Raw genomic sequence first — 18691 nt, forward strand, 5'->3', positions numbered from 1 at the left:
TGTGCCCCCCCCACCTGCCCCCATCTATCCCCCCCTCCCCCGAGATGGGAAGGACTTCCGGGAGTGCCCATGGTTCTAAGTCTTACTGGCCGTCCTTGGAATAAGGAAGAGGTGACTGGGCGCCTCGTGTCTGTCAACAGTTGGAATGCCTTAGCCCCGTGCTAAAATAAGCTGTGTGCACAGAGGCAGCTGCGTGGGCAAACACACGGTCAGCATTTGCAAGGAGCCAGGCAGGGCAACGAGCGAATACTTCTGCCTTTTGCCTGCCTGGCACAACAACGGAGAATGATTTTTGCCATCAGCATTCTCCCTATCATGGAATCATTGCACAATTTAGTATGATTAATGGTTTCCATTTAGGAGAAGCTGAGAATGAAAACAGTGGGGGAGTGGCGGCAAGCGGCTGGGGGTGCTGGCGGCCGCAGCCGGAGCCGAGGGGCCAGGGGGAGGCGGCCGGTGCCTGCCGGCCTGTGCCCGCCGCCTTCCCTTCCTGGCGTGACTGGGGAGGCACTCTGGGGCGAAGAAACACATGGCTTTTGACATGCATTTGCAGAAACAGTCTGAGAGCTGCAACCTTGTGATGCACCGTTTGCGGTTTCGTCCTCGGAGCCTTCCAGACATTGGTGACCGAGGAGCCACTCCCTCTTGACCTGCCACAGGGAGCTTGGTTCCGGGGAAGTGCCTACCTAAGGGGCTGTGCGGCCGGAGCTAGCGAACTAACTACACCACTCCTTGGCATTCCCGAGGGCCACACGGAGTTGGCACACAGGGAAGGCCCCCCACCTCCGTGCTAGGGTGGTGGCGGTGGCCTCCACCAGAGCCACCTCTGTCTCTGGAGCCCCCAGGCTGGACGACCTAGTCTCAGCTCCCATCGGCTGGCTCTCTGGGTGGTTCTGGTCCACTCTGCGGCATCCCGGTCTCTCCACTTCTGAAGGCATTGCTTCCGGTCAGATCCCACGGCTGCTGGAGGTGGGTGGTGAGACAGTGGGCGCCAAAGCCAGAGACTTGTGGGTGCTGATAGAAACCAACCGGGAAAACACAGAGGATTCAAGAGGGCCTGCATTTTTTTTTTTTTTTTTTTTTTGAAAGCAAGAAGCTTTTGTAACTGAAGCCAGAAAGGGAGAAAACTGGTGATCTTGGCTGGGTCTAAACGTGACTCAAGACCCTTCTCGATGCATTGGTGTCTCTGCAAGGAAATCTATTATTTTCCATAAACTGTCTTAAGCATCTCCCGGGCTACATTTCTGGCTGTGTTAAGAATCAAGCCATCAAGAACAGCTGTGAATGTTATACACTTTCAGCAGCAGCAATGGGCTTTGGCAGGGAAGTAGGAGCAAAAAACCCAAGGAGGACATTTCAGTTGACAGTAATGGCATTTCCCCTTCCTTGTCCAAACGATAAAAGATTCATGCTCCTAATTGCAACACTATAGCTGCCCCCATCACTTTATTCTGGGAGAGGAGGTTAGAGAAAACAGGCCTAGAGAGAGGGAGAGAAAGAGAGAGAGAGAGAGAGATGGATAGTAATTTCGTCACTAGCTAACGGAGACTGATTAGTGCAGAAGACTTCCTGCCATAGCAATACTTTTTAATCAGGTCTGCTGCGTCTGGGCAAACAGCTTTTGTGGATTAGCTAGACTCGAGCCTGCCAGCATCCGTTGCAAGTTTAAACGATGAAATACACAACTACAGAGAAAACAAACCAAAAAAGGGTAATAAAGTCACACATTTCAATATTCAGCAACCATTAAGGGATTTAAATATTTGCTTGCTATTAAAGGCTTGCATTAGGCTCTTCCAACACCAGCTCTGGAAGACTGAAATATCAATTACCGATCAATTTTCCCCCTAAGTAAACACTAATGCAGGATAAACAGTATTAGAAGATGCAATCGTAACATTGCTGACTTCGGGATGGACTTCCTGCTGGTAACAGCAAGTTTAAGCCTGGTGATTAATTAACCTGAGAAGATAGCACTTAAGGAAGATTTAAGGCGATCATGTGTCTGAAATATGACTGCGAGCCAGCACACGTTGGGAGAGCAGCCGCCGTCCCCGGCCCGGAGAGAGCGCGGATCTGACCCTCTCTCTAGGATTCCTCACTTTTCCCAGAATCACCACCTCCACAGCTCAACACCTCGAGGAGGATCACAAGGGAGGGGACCGGGCGTGCATGCGCACGAGAGAAAGCAGTGGACTTGAGTCCAGTGCCTCCTTGGGATTCATCCCAGGGGTTGGATAAAGCAAACCTGAGGTGCATATCCGGGCCCTGGCCAGCAGGGGCAGGAGACTCGGGAATGAAAAATAAAACCATTTTCTGTGTCGGGAAGAGCCTGGAAACGGAGGACGGGGAGATTTGCAAAAAGATTCTTGCTCTCGAGTCTCCGTTTTGGGGTGCTCACATTATCCCTGCATCTGACACCCTCTTTCTGGCATGTGTAACGATTGGGGGCCGGGAGCCGGGGGGCACTGGAAACGGTGCCTGGTGTCAGAGGCCCATTTGACAATTTTGAGATGAACACGAAGAGGGCAAGGAATATGGTGGGATTTTTCTAACCCGCCGTACGTCATCCTGAAGGCCCTTGGCCACACAGGCAGGCAAGAGGGAGGCTCTGCTTAGCCATTCCCCAGTGCGTCCTTCGCCGGGGGAGGGGACAGGTCCCCCTGTTTTCTTGCGGGTCCCCGAGGATGATGGGGCTGTTCGCACTGCACCCAGGGCCGGACGGCAGGCTCAACACCCAGCCAAAAGCTGCACGTGTAAACGTCAAGGTTTGAAATACAGAATTGGTGACCTGTCATGCTAACTACCAAGTGTGACTCAGCAGCCAGGGGCTCGGCCAGCCTCTCAGTGGTGAAGTGCCCCTGGCTGAGCGCCTATGATGGGCCCGCCGCTTGGTGCCCGCTGGCCCACAGGGTCCTCAGATGGCAGCCAAGAATCCCCTTTTCCTTCCCGGGGACAATGGCTTAGGACATGCAACGGCGTCATTTTGGAAATCTTTCCAAAGTACACGTGGGTGGCTGTGGACAGACCTTTGCTCCGAAGGCTTGTGGCTGCTAGGTCTTTATGACCAGGGGCCGTGTACTCGGGATCCCGACAAAAAGGGTCCTAGGCAAATTCTGTAACGAAGCAGAACGCTTCCACTCAAGCGGGGTCCTTCTACCTGCAGCGTGGGGACTGCCTGGCTGCTTTAAGGCTCCGGATGACAGAATCAAAGGGACATTTCTCCATGGACGAGGCCACAGTAGGGCAAGAATTACATTTCAAGTAGACAAGAGGACAGTGAAAGATTGCACCAATTAACACCCGCGTATCACCTCGGGGTTCCGGTTGATGTATTTGGAGAACGCGAGCAGGCCAAAACATTTGTGAGAACCCCCCGGAGGAAGCGAGGGCCGTTTTCACTCCCACCCCAAACGAAGGCCCGGGCAACTTATCAAGCTCCCGCTCACGTGGGCGGCTTCTGGCGTCTCCTCATTTGCATACCCTGTGGAACCCTAAGCAAATGTGAGGCAACTTGCCGCCTCATGTCTGCCTCTGGGCCGTCAACTTCTTGGGTCCCTTCGTTGTGGGTTATAGCTGAATCCGGGGCGTCAGGCTACAGACAAGGGGATGGGCTGGTTACGCCGTCCAAGGCAAGCCTCACCAGGGCGTGCGGTGTCCACACGTGGGGGTACCCAGAGGCCCTCCGCGTGGGCAGTACCCACCTCTCGGCCGCCGTGGGGAACCTTCTACCCTTCCACTCCATCTCCCTCCATCCTGTACGGCTGACCTTGTGTCTGGCACCTTAGTTGCTGAGCACTTCCTGCTTAGCCCATGTATATCTCTTAACGGTACTTAGGGTGAGCCTTACCTTCCGGAGCAGGAGACCAAGGCCAGGGAGGTTGGGTCACTTGCCCCGGTTCCCAGCTAGTTTGTGGCGGAGCAGGGACTGGAATCCGTACTCCTAATCTCTGCCCTCTATCACCCTCTCTAAACAGCTGTGAGGAGTCAGTGCTCCCCATGGCTCTGTGCCCCTGGCAAAGGCCCAGACCGGCCCTGGAAATCGGGACTCCTGTGTCTGGGTTTGAGGACAGCCACAAGACCCATGCAACCTTGCAGCTCTCATGGCCTGGCTTGCTGGAGTCTCCCCACACTGGCCAGCAGCCTGGTGGGGCTTGCTGCCCTGGGTGCCGTCGGTTCCCCTTCCCTCCTTGCTAAATACCGTTTTGGGCCCGCTGGGGGCCCTCCTCCTCCTCGGGGAAGCTGTCTTGGCTCTCCGGCACACTTCCCTCCTCCAAGACATGCCCCCAGGATGCCCGGGGCTCCTTAGCCATCTTCAGCGCTGCCCCATGTCTGAGGCCCACTTCATGTTTCCACGTGGGTGGAACTGATGGCCTGTTAGTCTCCGGTGACTGTCTTACACCTCTTGCTGTCCACCAGGACAGAACACGCAGCAGATGCCAGGGAACAGTGTAGCCGGTTGGCGGATTTGTATAGAGCTGGGCAAGGGACCAGGCCAGGATGGAGGCGGTTGAAATGAGATACACAGCCGTCTGGCTTTTCTGGAGCTTACCTTTCTTTCCACTGCCCGGTTGTCCCCATTACCTGCCTGAGAGAGAGAAAAGGAAGCTCCACCCCAGCCGGGCGGATGGTGGGAAGAGGGCAGTTGGGCCGCTCACACATTATCCCCGCGCATTTTGAGAGATCAGTCACCATGAAGCGTAGTCACTGCTCACCTGGGCCTGCAAGGCAAGGGGGCGGGGGAGGGGGGGTAACAACACACCTGCTCCCGGGGCGCACCGGCCCTGCCTTCTCCGCAGCCTGCAAACAGCGAGTGAGAACCATCTCCCACAGGCGACCCAGCCGGTCCTCCGGAGATCACACCATCTTTTTGTTAAAGGAGAGAGCACTTGAAATGGAGAAGGCGGAATGAGCTGTTAAGACACGAAATCCCAAAGTAAGAGACAGGTGGAGCAGCCAACACAGGGGGGTTGGTGGGGGTGGCGGGTGAAGGGGGTGGGGGCTGCTGCTGCGTCGCGCACCTGCACAAATAGCCGAGTCCACGCTGCCGGCGCACCTGGCCGGCCTGTCCCCTGAGCGGGAGGAGAGAGCATGGGCAGGGGAGGGTGACGGAGGGCAGAAGGCAGCTCGCAGCCTGGCCGCAGCCTCTCCGGGCACCTACCGCCCGCACTGGCGGCGCCACGCCCGACCCTGGGGAGGAAGGTGGACCCGGGGCCCCCGCTCTTCTCTCGCGCCCGGCGTCCGTAAGAAGTCCATAAAGAGAGTAAAGGATCACTTGGTAACATTAATTTTTTTTATTAAGAAGACAGATATTTTATAGTACTTCTTTTTTTTTTCTTTTTTTTTGTAAAAATGGTATACATGAACCAATACAAAATGTGAATGGGAACATATGGATATGGAATTTCTTACACCATAACATTGTTCATGTACACCTTAAAAACAGAACTGGCCTAAAGGGAAAAATAAGACGTCGGTGTGACTAAAGAACAAGCTTATTTGGCATCAATTATACATCCTTCATTATTTTATATTCCTTTAAAAAACACAAAAAACAAGTTTGTTCTTTCTTCACTCTAAAAAAAGTGATCAACCTGTACAAAGTAATACTCAACAATACATTTCAAACAGTGCACTGTATACTTAAGAAAAAATACATAAACCAATATACAACTAAAACCCATAATTTCCTGTTTTTGCTTTGTTTTATTATTATTTTTTTCCAATGTGTGGGGCCTACACTTTGCAATCTACCTGAGACGGAAAACACCAATCGAAACACATGAACCTGAGACATGTCAACATTGTAAGCCATAAAGTTACATTAGGAACACTGCACTACTGTACACTTTTCAAAACAAAGATGGGAAGTCTCAAAAATGAGATGCCAATTTTGTGAGCAATGGTAGGCTATTTTTTTTCCCCCTAAAAAGAACAACTGAAAAGACCTTTCAAAGACATGCTAAATGGTTCTCACCCTCTGATGCGATTATACTATGGGCAGAATGGGTGCTAAGGGCTCGGAATAGAGCTGCCCATTAGAAAATTCATTGAAAAAGGGATGTTCGTGGCGGCTTTTTGCCTTGGTTAAGTGCCGAGGGATAGGAGGGGGGAAAACAAAATGCTGCTCAATATGGATTTGCTTTTACATATCAGTCCGTTCCCAAAAGGCCCCCGTAGTTGCAATGGTTCTATCAAAGGTTAAAACAAAGACAAGAAAAATAAACAACACTTTCAAATAACAAAGAGTTGATACTTTTTTCCCCTTAAATAAATCAGCGTAAGTTTTCCACATAATGTAACAATAGTAAAAATGTACCTTGCAAAATCCAAAATTACCCACTGAAAATGTTATATAATATATATTTATATATATATAGATCTCTTTTTTTTGATGCCATCTTTCCATAGGGACTGTATTCTGGAGTCTGGAACCTTACCAAAACATATGGTAAGAGTTTAGTGTTCGTCCTTCGGGACTACTTCTCGATTTCCTAGACGTTTCAGTGAAAATCCCCACATTTCTTTAAAAAGATGCAAATGGTAACTCGACTCCTCTACCTTTTCCCGAGGCTCCCCACCTAAGATATGTTCAAGGTAACTTATTTTAGTAGCTATGCACTATGGCTGCCATCATGCGAGGATCAGTAATTTTTTGGCAGACGGTTCTTAAGGCTGAGGAAAGAGGCCAAGGCTAGTGTATGAAAGGTAAAAAGATAAAAACACTCACATTTGAGTTTTGATTAAGTAACTGAAAATCCCTACATGCTGTTTTTCCACCTCTGCTCTGACCTTTCGAGAACTGAGATAGACAGCAGACCAGTGTGAGAACAATACCGGCCCTTCTTTTGTACCTCCTGCCTTTGTCAAGCCAAATCTGAAGGAATGAAAAGTTTCACACGGATTCGAGTTGGAAATCCCAGCATGACAAATATCTGTAATATACAGTACATGCAGGCCACATCCTACTGCCTTCCTAACTAAGCACAAAGGAAAAAAAAAAAAAAAACCAAAACACCAAAAAACCCTGTCCCATCCAGTCATTCACACGCCACGCGGACTTGCTTTTTCCTACAAATTAGTGAGAAGTATGGCCGATTGGGAAAGGCGGATGGAATCGTTTGGAACAGAAATAACCAGAGCAGAACTAGCTTCCCCCCCCTCCCTACCTTCCCCTCTTGTGGCAACTCAAATTTGTCCACTTATATAAAAGGAACAGACCTCACCTGTCAGGTCTGTTTAGGGCATTGAAAAAGGAGGAGCTCTTTCTGCCCCAAACCTTTCTGGACAGTGTGGGGTATCTATGCTGAGCCGTCTACAAATACAGAATTAAAGACAGATTCAATCTCATTGTGACACACCTCACTCGCAGATAACCCTGTACAGTAATGTAGTTCCACAGCAAACAGAACATTTTCTGAATCACAGTCTAAGTTTCTAGTCTTCACTGCTCTAAGTATTTGAAACATGGGTAGCAGCAAAGAGTCCTCATTGTTTGTTCACCCAAATCTTTACGACAACAGAGAAGAATGCATTATGGACACACTAAATTCTGAACTATGAAATCTAACTGTGCTGGTTCTCCTTTTACGAAACTGAATTTTGAACATAAAGCAGTTCAAAAATAAACAACAACAAAAGCAAAAAACAACAACAAAATCAGGGGAAAAAGATTCTAAGGAATCCCAGCAGGCAAATTCCAAAATGGGAGATTTTGGAAAAAAAAAAAAAAAAATCCAAAACGTTTTGGAAAAAACAAATGAGCACAAAGGAAAAAAGGAAAAAAAGAAAAAAAAAACAGAAAAAAAAAGAACGCAACGAACAAACAAAAAACAAGGCACAGAATTTTCTGCAATCTACCCAAACTAAATCCAAGCATCCAAGTTTGACTTGGTAGGAAGAAATAAAACTTAAAAAAACAAAAACAAAAACAAACCAACCAACTAACAAAAAAAAAAAAAGAGGTGTCAAACAGCAGAGTGTACTTTCAAAGAACATTTTTTTTTTTACACAGCAAATCCCAAGCCTTCCCAGTCTCGCACCTTTCCACCCATTCATAAAAAAACACACGAGTTTCTCGCAAGTTCCAACATCACTGTCTCTTTATCATCTAAATAGGGCCAGTTGGACACCTCATTGAAACAAAAAGGCTGATCTAGATGAAGTACTCTTTCTTTTCTTCGGAGTTGTTCTGTCCTCCTTCTGCATTGATTATAGCTGTGTCTGCGTCTGCTGCGTCATCGGCTCCTTTGGCTTCATGAGTGAAGTATGTACCTGAAAGATGAAGGGGTAAAGCACCGTGACTGTCTGATGGCCTCTGTGTAAAGTGGTACAGAGATGGCAACTTGCTTTATGGCCATCATCAGCCGAAGTGGTGTGCAGGCAGCAGAGGGGAAAAAAACAATTGGAAGGAGAGAGCGAGGTGGGTGAGACAAATGGGGATCCGGGGGTTCCAAAGGCACCACTCCAACTGAACCGCTGCGATATAATTCAGCAAATGAGACATTAGAGCAGTGATTATGACCAGAGGGTGTCGGCAGAAGAAGACGTGAGTGGGAGCTAAAAATGCAGAAAGCTGGAGAGCTGCTGACTGACGTGTGAACAGTAAACGCCAGGACCAATGATCAGAGATGTGCGCGTACATGGTTAAAGACCAAAGCAAGGAAGAGCAATTAGCCAATTAATGAATTAGGGCCCTGATGATGTTCTACGGCCGCCTCAAATCGTTTACTTGGACCCCTGTCTCCTGTCTCCAGGGGTCATTGCTGCCTGTCCGTCAGCGGGGGCTTACACATGGGCATGTCTGACCGTCTGCAGCCTCCTGCTACAGAGTGGGGTTCCAGATCGAGAAGCAACTTGATATTTTGACAGCTGTGATGGAGGCCGGGGGGTCTGTCTCAGGGGATAAGCGATTCTCACTCAAGGTGTGACTCTAGCCTGGACCCGGATTCATGGATTCGCTAATTGGCACAGCCACTTTAGAATGACGACACACAGAACGTTCCAAAGCTGGAAACACTCTTATCGGCAAGTCCCAACCATTTACGGGAGAGTTTATGGAGAGAGACAAGGACTGCACCACAGTAGGACATCTAGGCAGAGCTAACACTGCCTACCATAGTCAAACAGCCCTCCTCCTGTTATATACTGTGTTCTCGAAGATTCTTAAGGAAAAAAAAAAGGCTGATACACTTATTGTATTTCCAGGTTTTCGTACGTGATGGATCTAAGCAGGCAGGTGGTCAGATGTTTCCCTCCTATCCCCTTCCTTCCACTGCCCCTGGTCCGCAAAGCTGCTGAGCAGACTTGGCCCTGCTCTCTGGCCTCATCTTTCTGGCTCTATCAAGCTCAACACCAAGAGACTGGGCGTTCTCAGCCCCAGGGGCTGCCTCCTGGGCACGGGCAGAGGGTCCCCAAATGGTTCATGTGTGAGATGGGCACTGTGGGTCCTACTGGGATTTCAAGCACCTTGGACCTCCATTGCTGTGCTCAAGGGACCTTCCCCAAACCCAAATCCTACAATCCAGTAGTAGGCAAGCGCCTGCAGCTAATGCTATGGGAAAGCCCCGCAAGCTCACTGCACAGCGCTTGAGAAAAATAGCGGAGAGGGACAAGGGCCGACAAAGAAAGGGGAGAATAAATTACCAAGGGGGGGGGGCGGAGGGAAGGGGATTGGAGCAGCATGGGGCACAGAGGAGGAGCATTGGAAAAGATGATTGCCCATCCAGGCTGCACAGTTCATAAGTGTGATGATTAATGGCAATTTAAATCAATTGCACTGATAATTTAAAAAAATACATATTTATGTGGCTTTTAAGGCACATCAAACCAAGGAAGTGTTCTAGCTGCTGTGACCAGCTTACCCGGAGCTTGGGGCCAGGCAGCGCTGCCTGTCCACCTGCTTCCCAGAAAGCAGCAGGGTACGAGCACGTTCTTTCCCCGTTTATTGCTTTGGGGTTCACGCCCCACCTCACACACCAGCCCCTATTTTTACAGTTTTTGCTCTCTCCCCAATTATGGATTGCAGAATAACAAGTCTAGAAAGCTTTTAGAGAAAATCCAAATCAAGAAGTGCTACTCATCAGCCTTCGAAGTCCTCATCAGCAGCTGCTAAGAGTTCTCTTTTTTGTTTTTTGTTTTTTTTCTCTGCCAGTTTCAGGAATCATCGATAGGCTATGTGGCCACATACTCCACACTGCCTATCAAGGAACGCCTTGTCAAGTCCCCAAATGGAGGGGCTGCGGCGACGGGAGGCCTCCTGCCTGCCAGAGCACCTTGCTTACCTTTATGTCTGGCAAAATAGCGCCCCAGAATGATGAGCAAGCACAGCATGGCGAACACGACCACGGCCACGACACCGCCGATCACGGCATGATCCACCGCTCTGATGGCGCCTTCTTCACCTGCTCGAGAATCTGTTGGAATCAGAAAAGGAATAGGGATGTAGAGCTCATTACAAGACACCAGCAGCCCTGGCCACACTGCCTCCAGGTCAGAGATCACCTTCTTTTTATAATGGAGGAGCCAGAGAGACAAGCCAGATGGATCAAGTTACACCAAGGGAACAGACTGACCTGTCCAGAGCCGAATTGATCTGTTCTCCCCACAAGGCAATTTCATTATAAGCAGCGGAGGAGCGCTAATGTATGTGGAACAAGCCTAGGGACCGGGGAGAGAAGAAACAGTCTGTCCAGTCCTGGCCTGGTCTTAGCGCTCACTCCAGCTGTGTGCAGCGGCAGATCCTAAGGAGGAGGCTGACCTAGCTACTCAGGGTGCTCGGGACAGCACCTTCTGGCGGTGACAGGAGCTGCCAGGGGGAGGCGGCAGGAGCCCTTCTGGAAGGGCCCAGCGACTTCTTCCCTGCTAGGCGCGTGCACAGGCAAAGGAGCTCACAAGCCACAGCTGCCTCGAGATAAAACAAGGCTTATAAGACTAAAGACAAGTGACACGCTTGCTACATTTAGGATGTATGAGGGAGTAAGCCTCAATTGAAAACCTAAAAACCTATTTCAAAAAAGACAGCAAGGAATAATTGTCCATTGCCACAGACGGGTTTTATTTTATTTATTTAACACTTCACGAGGCAATTAATTTTCCTTTATAAGCATCACTCCCTCGGGATGTCTTCTTCCGACTGAGGGACGACATGTTTGGCTGAGGGACAACTCCAAAATGAACCCAGAATGAGCTATGGCGATGCAGAATGGATGTATGGCAGTGTAAACAATTTTAATTTAGGAATGTGGCTACATCACCCCTTGCTGAAGTCCTAATGGCACCCGAGATTTATAATGTAGTAAAAAACAATTATTCTCCCGTTGATTAATACATTAACATTTTGGAGTGGAAGCTAAACCATTGTCTTTTTTTTTATTGAGTCAAGTACGACACCTCCATTAAAATGATTTACTAGCTGTACCTTACAATTTAAGCACAGCAGCAACAGAAACGGTAAAAATCTTTTAACTTTACATGATTTGTGAAGTCATATGTGAAGGATTTACCATTTAAATCTTTCAGTACAAGAAGCACATGGCCTATAAATCTGTCCCCCTTGCAGTTGCTGGACGCCTGAGAGAAATGCATTTCACCGGGAAGACGGAGAGTGCAAATTCAAGTCAATTTTTAAGAAAGATTTATCTCTGTCTCTCTCCAAAGAACAGAGCAAATCTCTGAAGCCTCCACCTCTAATAATATTTGAAGTTTATCGATCAAGTGTACAGATCCGTGACAGCTAAAGGTAATGGTGCTCTTTTGAGCCGAAACCTGATACAATGCTTTCAGCAGGAGGGCATGATTTACACTTTCTATCGATATTTCCAATTCTGCTCTGAGATTAAGTACTGAAGGATGTGGGGAAAGAACTCGTGACTGAGGGTTCCACGAAAAGTGCTTTAATTAAAAGAGTTTAAATTAAAAAACGAAGTATTTAAAGTGTTTCATTAAGTTACCTTTCAAAGGACTACAAAAAAAAAAAAAAAAACAAAAAAAACAAAAATCCCAACCCAAACAGAAATGCCAATCGGAGGCAGCAGCAGGTCGCCCAGGACAACAGGATGATGGGAGTTTAATTGGAGAAGGGAGATGGGTTGGAGGCAGAGTGCACTGCAGCCAATTAGCCCGCTCCGTGATGTGCGAGCCCCTCCAGCAACCTGTCTAATAAGCTCGACTTGAAACGCAGTGTACACGCATCGCCCTCCTTGGCCAAAAGTGTTGCCTACTGCGGATGCAACAGCCTCTGCGTCTTGAAAGTCATCCCAACAAAGCAGATCTTTGCCATGGCAACTTTTTCTTTTCTTCTAGAGACAACAGAGCTTGTTGGGGGTGCCCCTCGACACAGGGTATCTGCTGGAGGAGGGTGCTTCACACCCAGGAGACTCTCGCCCAGCTGCACAGACTCCGAATCGCTGATGGGAAGACGAGAGCGGCGGGGAAGCCAGGAAGCTGTTTTCCTTGGGGAGCTGTCAAAACAGGGGCTCTTGTGGGAATGAAAATGAACTAATCTCCGATTGCCACGAGCCTCAGACTTATCGAAAAATAAGGAGTCTTTCTAGTAGCTCCCACTAGCTCTCCATGTCTCGGGCACGGGTGGGGAATCAGAGCGATGCTAGCTAGCTAGGGAGGAGAGGGGAACGTGAGGGCCAGGAGATGAAGCGGGGGGGGGGCCCATCCTGGGGAGACCGAGAGAAACGTGCAGAAGCCATCCCGGTCCCAGGCACACACCTAAATAACCCGTCCAGGGGAAGGCACCCTTGTGGCCACTGTGAGGAGACTGCCTCCTCCCTGCCAAGGTACAGGAACATTCTAGAAGCCTGAGAAGAGCAAGCCGGAGAGGCCAAGAAGCTCTCTGATCAACAAAAACATCCCACAGGCCATGTATCTGCGGGATTAATTTCCTTAGCCAAGCCCGTTCCTGTGATCTTTGCTCCCCACGAACTTCGGGCTAAATGTGCTCAGTGCTGCACTTCGCCCACGTCCAACACTGGGGTCCTCGTGATCCTCCCTGCCCTCAAGGACATACATATTTTACAGACACCTATTTATAAAGGTAATCTCTCCAGCTATCTCCTGATACTCACTTGATAAGAAAGTTTACTACCACCAGTTAATCACGGAGACATTTTCCCTGCCTTCCAATTACCGCAGATGGACACAGAAGGTAACTGGTGTTTAATTTACAGGGAACACTACAGCTTGGGAGCTGCTCAGAGCCTCTTCCCGCCCACCCCACCCTGGGGTTCACTGTCCTCCATGAAGAGCAGCGCCTTGTCCTGCCTCCACTCACTCCCACCTCGTTTCCATGTGCGGGGGAGGGGGGGGCGGGGGTAGGGTTCAGAATGCCCTTGATTGGCCCCAGGTGGTGGGGGGTCGGGTGAAAGCTGGTTACCCACTATCAGGGCAGACCGGCCCCGCACCCGTGGGCTGGTGCCTCGCTCAAGGCGAGAAGCAAAAAGCCTGTTGCACAAAGAGGCAGCGGGCAAGTGGCCTAAGAGGACAACTGGAGCCTGCAGGAGTATCGGCCACCAGGAGGAGCACGGTTCTGACGAAGTCCAAGGGCTGCCTGGCCCTTCGTGCTCTGCTCTACAAAGCAAGAGCTCTGGCCAGTGCTTGAGAAATGACTTTGAAGTGGGACATTTGGGAAAGTATCTTTCACCATCATCCAAGGATCCAGGAGGATCCTGCACCTCTTGGGGTGTAGACCTTTTCACTCTGCTTCTGTGAACTTTCCTGGGAGGCGGGGGACATCCTCTCCAGATTTTTGGTTCCTTTTCTGAATCAGGCAGAGAAGGAAACCAAAGAGCCGGACTCCTCGGCTGCCCCAGTTTCTATACCGGAAGGGCATGCGGGCGTGGAAAGCACTTATAAACACACCCGGTCCTCAGGCGAGGGGCCAGCTCTTGGGTTCAGAAGGTTAATGTTTTCTTGTTCTTTTAAGAAACAGTAACTGGTGTTACTAAGAGGGTTCCTACTTCTGGGACCAAGCTCAAGCTCAGCCCCGTCATCCTTTAGAGTAAAAGCCAGGTTTCTGCTTGGTGTACGCTTCTGGCATCAAGGCTATTCCAGCCTTGAACCAAGCATGTTCGGGTGGAGCGACGGATGTCACCCTAATCGCGCATGTGGGATGTTGAGTAAGTAACTTAGGCCCAGTGGTCCCACAGTCCTGGTTTTCAGGCGCGTTCCATCAATGCTGGGAAGAGGCCACATGGGCTCACGGTTGTGGCCCAGTCCTGCCTGCCTGCACTGTCCCCTTCTGCAGCCCTGTCTGTGGCTCTAAGTGTGACAGGAGTCTCTTTAAGGACAGATCAATCATGAGCTGTTTAGTATTCGTGAGTTGGCTTTTCTTTTGGCAAAAAGCTGAAACAACTTGGCTCCAGGTGAGAGTTTACAAGCTGCTTGTAGAATGTTAAGTTGGCGACTACTGCTTGGGTCACAGCTTCAACCACCCTGGCTTGCATTAGCATCTTAGAAACCGCAAGGACAAAAACATTTCAAAGAAACTCCCAAGAGTGATGCCCCCAACTGCTCGATTCTCTTTACCTTGGGCCAGGTGAACTGGCTCACTCAATTCCTCATGGGCAACAGAAAAGGGGGCAAGTTCTAAAGGCAGTGGTTCCCCAGGGCCTGCCAAGAAAAGTGATGGCTAGTGGAACTTCAGTCTCCTTCCCCCCACCGCCAGGGGACTCCTCTTTTACTCCACTTGCTTTCCCTCCTCAAATTATTGGCCAGAACCATCCTTAATGCAGCGCGCCGGCAGTCATGCTGCCTGTGTGAAACAGGGCTCTCCAAACACATCTCAGTTTCTATGGCTACTTCGCCACCTGGCATGGGACGCCGAACAGAAACTGCCATGCAAAGGCCTTCATCGTGGATCTGTGCTAAGCCTAAAAGGCCCCATTGCCAAAGGCAGAGGGGTTCATGGGTAGTCAGGGAGTGGTCAGTATATCCCAGACAAGTTTCTGGCAAACAGGGCCTCTGGCAGAGGACGTCCCTTAGCAGGATGCTCATGGCAACTGTGGCCTGCCCACCTTGCAGCCCGGGCTGGTCTTTTTGCCAAAAGGGCACCAAGTTTCCTACCTGTGAGGAGCTGGAGTTTAACCCTGTTAACACATAACATACAGTGAAAACATTCGGCAGAGGGTGTGGCAACCGCCCCAGGGTGGGTGTTACCTTCACATCTCAGAACATCCCTGGCTTAGGCTGTCTGGCCTTGGGGAGAGGGGAAACTCCTCTTAAATAGATCTGTTCATTCTCCCCGTAGGTTACAGACTCCCTTAGTCCTCACCTTAAGAAATTAATATTTAGGGATGCCTGGGTGGCTCAGTGGTTGAGCGTCTGCCTTTGGCTCAGGGCATGATCCTGGGGTCCTGAGATTGAATCCCACATCAGGCTTCCTGCATGGAGCCTGCTTCTCCCTCTGCCTATATCTCTGCCTCTCTCTCTCTGTGTCTCCCATGAATAAATAAAATCTTTAAAAAAAAAAAGAAATTAATATTTAAAACATGGGGGAGGTTCTAATGATACCAGTCTGCTTCTCTGTACTGGACAATTCATAGGTTTAACTGTCTGCCATTTCTGTACCTAATGAACAACCGGCAAAGAGTTCAGATCCTTGACTTTTTGCAACAGTTCTGTCGCTTGGGTTTGGTTCGAGCCTTCTTCCTGGGCTGAGGTCTTGCTGGACAAGTCAGTTTAACGAAAAACTCTCAGAATCCCGTGCTTATAATCAAAATGCTACCTGCAGCCTCCAAGGACCATAGAGATTAGTCTATCTTAGAGGATGCTTAATGACTGTGATGTCACTTGCTACTTCTTGCTAGGAAGAAAGAAAAAGCCTGATGGTGGACTTCCAAATCTGAGGCAAAACCAGAATGTGACCTCAAAGACAAAAAATGAAACATGACAAACAAACCAAGAGACCTGGCACCATCTGACAAACGTAACTACTCAATCCCATCACCTACTGGAGCTCCCTTCATGGCAACAAAAATAAGCGTGCATTTTAAAGAGCACGACTTTATTACCTTGAAGGGGAACACACTGAATGGCATGCGCTGACAAAATGCCACATTATTTGCTAATCCTAATATGTTATTCTTCCTTAAGATTTGCTTTTCTCAGCACCAATTCAATTATAGATGCTACAAATCCTTCTGACATTTAATTCTCTCTTGTCAGAGAGTAGTAAATGTATACAGTACATGCGCAGCTTTCCCATTAAGATGTTAATATATATTGGAGCACGCTAGCCTCTATGTAACATAACCTTTCTTTTCTGTCTTCTTAGAAAGTGGAAGGGAAGGAATAAATGTAAGGCAAGAAAATCAGGAAGATCCAGGGAGCATCCCAGGCAGCTGGTACTACCCTTCAGCTGCATTTAATTCTAGCCATGTAACCGCAGCTATCCTCACATTTCAAAGGAACTATGTTAAGCCTTACTTAAAGGAAAACCGCACTCAGCATCCTCCTGCCGCCCAGAACTCAGTATGCATTCATTTAAATGAGAAGGACTGCACACAGGTTTTGGCTGTACACTGTCACTACTCCGTGATAGGGACTCGGGCTCTTGTAGGCTGTCACTGCCTAGATTATCCTCCAGAAATAAGCCCAAACAGGAGAGGCAGGAGACGTAGGATCTCATCTCCCGCACGGCCCACAAAGAGTGTGCTCTGGACCTGCTGTTGGATCTGGGGCGGAAGCGGGGCTTTGTTACTTTTCTCTGTGATTGCAGGCAGGTGCATCAGCCACTCTGAGTCATTGAGCACAAGCGTACACCTCACAGGGTTGTTTCTGAGAGGCCAGCGTGCTGCTGAATAGGAGAGTGCCTCTCGGGGCCGGAGCTCGGCATATCAGAGGTACTCGGTAAGTGTCTGTCAAATCGAAATCTGCAATATTAAAGCCCAAGGAGGGCTTTGTCCCAGTTCTTTAATATTACAGACTCAAGGCAAATACTTATCAGCTCTTTGGTGGTAAGGGCTGTATGTACACTCAGCACCATTCTCAGATGGCGAGCTGCCCCATAAACACTTGCAGAGTTGAAGTCACCAAGCCCTCTTCCATTTTTGCAGAATGGCACCCAGTGTGATTGATGGCCTAGCTGCCCTGTGTGGTCAAGGCTGACGGCCACTTGGGCCAGGTTGTGATTCCAGGTATACCATCTGAGTATGAGGATTTTAAGTACTTATTGTTACCTAAATATGAGAACAAATATTTTTATGTTGATTTTTCTCCCATCTCAGGTAACTTGATTTATTTTACCCAACAGAATTGCCTTAATAGGAGGGGATACTCCCAAATATTTAGTGTCCCCAGAGACCAGGAGGCACACTATGAGCCCACTCATCTCATAATAAGGACTTAAAAGTGTGAGTGCCTTTTCCATTTTAGGCAACAGGAAGGCATGGAGGATGGAACCAGAGTTTTCCTTAAAAGAGCGCACAGCTGATAAAGAGGATAAAATCGTAAAGTATTTCCAAACATACATTTCCCACTAGAATCTCTCTGGAGAAAGATGCTTCTGTGGACCTCAGGCATTTGGGGGTGTGAGGAGGATGGATTAATGAATATGGTGAAGTCACCCCAACGCAGTGTCCAACCTGTAGAACTGGAATTCACATTTTGTGTTGTAGCCTGGCAACTTTCTAGTTTGGAGGAAACGTTCCTATTTGATGGCCTCCTTCCTCCCCATGAAGGAAACAGCAGCATGTTGGATTATGGGAAGATCAGCACTCCAATGACCTTCAAACTCACATTGGGGGAAAGCCATGGACAAGCTGCCATGGACCCGATACCATTCTTTCAGTCTACTGCCTTGTATTAAACGGAATTTTAAAATAGGGAACTCTAGTTTAACCATGGCCTATAGGACCATCTCAGTGGGAAACTGACCCCATAATTTCGGACAATGGGACAATGGCACCGAAATCATCTGAGGTTAAAGTTTCCTTTGAAGGAAAAAGTTTGATTTGATGCAAGACGAGATCTTTCCAGGTCAGCCAGCATGTGGATCTTACTCCTGATGGGCTCCAGAGACCCTGACTTTTCCCTCCTCATTCCCTGGATGCACACACTGAATTGAAAGGAGTCCAAGAGGAAAAGGATTTCCAAGAAGATGCCAGAGCAGAGAGCCTGTGGGGTTCAAGGAGAAAGTAGAACTACTCTAAAACTAAAGTCCCATTTTCTGCAGAGGCCTGAAGACCCATTTGTTCAAATTCCCTCTGCCTCCTGAGTGGATCATTCAACCTTGGGAGCCCCAGCTTCCTCGCTTGTAAAACAAGGCTAACAACCCTTCCTTAATGAACCTCCTAGGATGCTCATGAAAATCCTCCCAGGGCTGGCTCACTCTCCCTGTCCCAGTGGCCTTCTGTGGTGAGCTTTTGTTCTCAACTGGCCTCCACCTCTTCCTGGCTGGTCACTCATGTTCACCTTTCCCACTTTTTTTTTCCACGGCATTTGCCACTGTCTGCCATTATCTTGTGTCATGAGCCTGGCTGCCCCGCTAGAAAGTAGCTGTAAGAGCTGGGGCCTGCGGCATCAACTCCACAGTGGCTCCTGGTTGGTCTTGTTCAGCACCGCATGCCTCGCGGCCAGCCCTGGACCTAGCACACACAGGAGTTCAAATGGTTGTGCTCAGCAAAGAGCAAATGAGCTAATCTGTGGAAGAGTTTTGTAAGCTGGAAAGAACTGTACAAAT

The 18691-nt window shown here is 48.9% G+C and overlaps 1 protein-coding gene across 3 annotated transcripts in view; it reads right to left on the reverse strand.

The window, feature by feature from the left end:
* Nucleotides 1–5271: 5271 nt before the first annotated feature.
* CADM1 (cell adhesion molecule 1) overlaps nucleotides 5272–18691 on the reverse strand; it is a 327476-nt gene continuing 314056 nt past the window's right edge. For all 3 annotated transcript variants that reach the window (XM_055306990.1, XM_055306989.1, XM_055306988.1), the window contains 2 exons: nucleotides 10284–10415; nucleotides 5272–8274 (listed from right to left, as the gene is read on the reverse strand). In XM_055306990.1, coding sequence (XP_055162965.1) covers nucleotides 8156–8274; nucleotides 10284–10415 — 251 coding nt within the window. In that variant the 3' untranslated portion in view covers nucleotides 5272–8155. The remainder of the gene's footprint in view (nucleotides 8275–10283; nucleotides 10416–18691) is intronic.

This window comes from Nyctereutes procyonoides, unplaced genomic scaffold (assembly GCF_905146905.1).
Source record: "Nyctereutes procyonoides isolate TBG_1078 unplaced genomic scaffold, NYPRO_anot_genome, whole genome shotgun sequence".
Classification (NCBI taxonomy): Eukaryota; Metazoa; Chordata; class Mammalia; order Carnivora; family Canidae; genus Nyctereutes; species Nyctereutes procyonoides.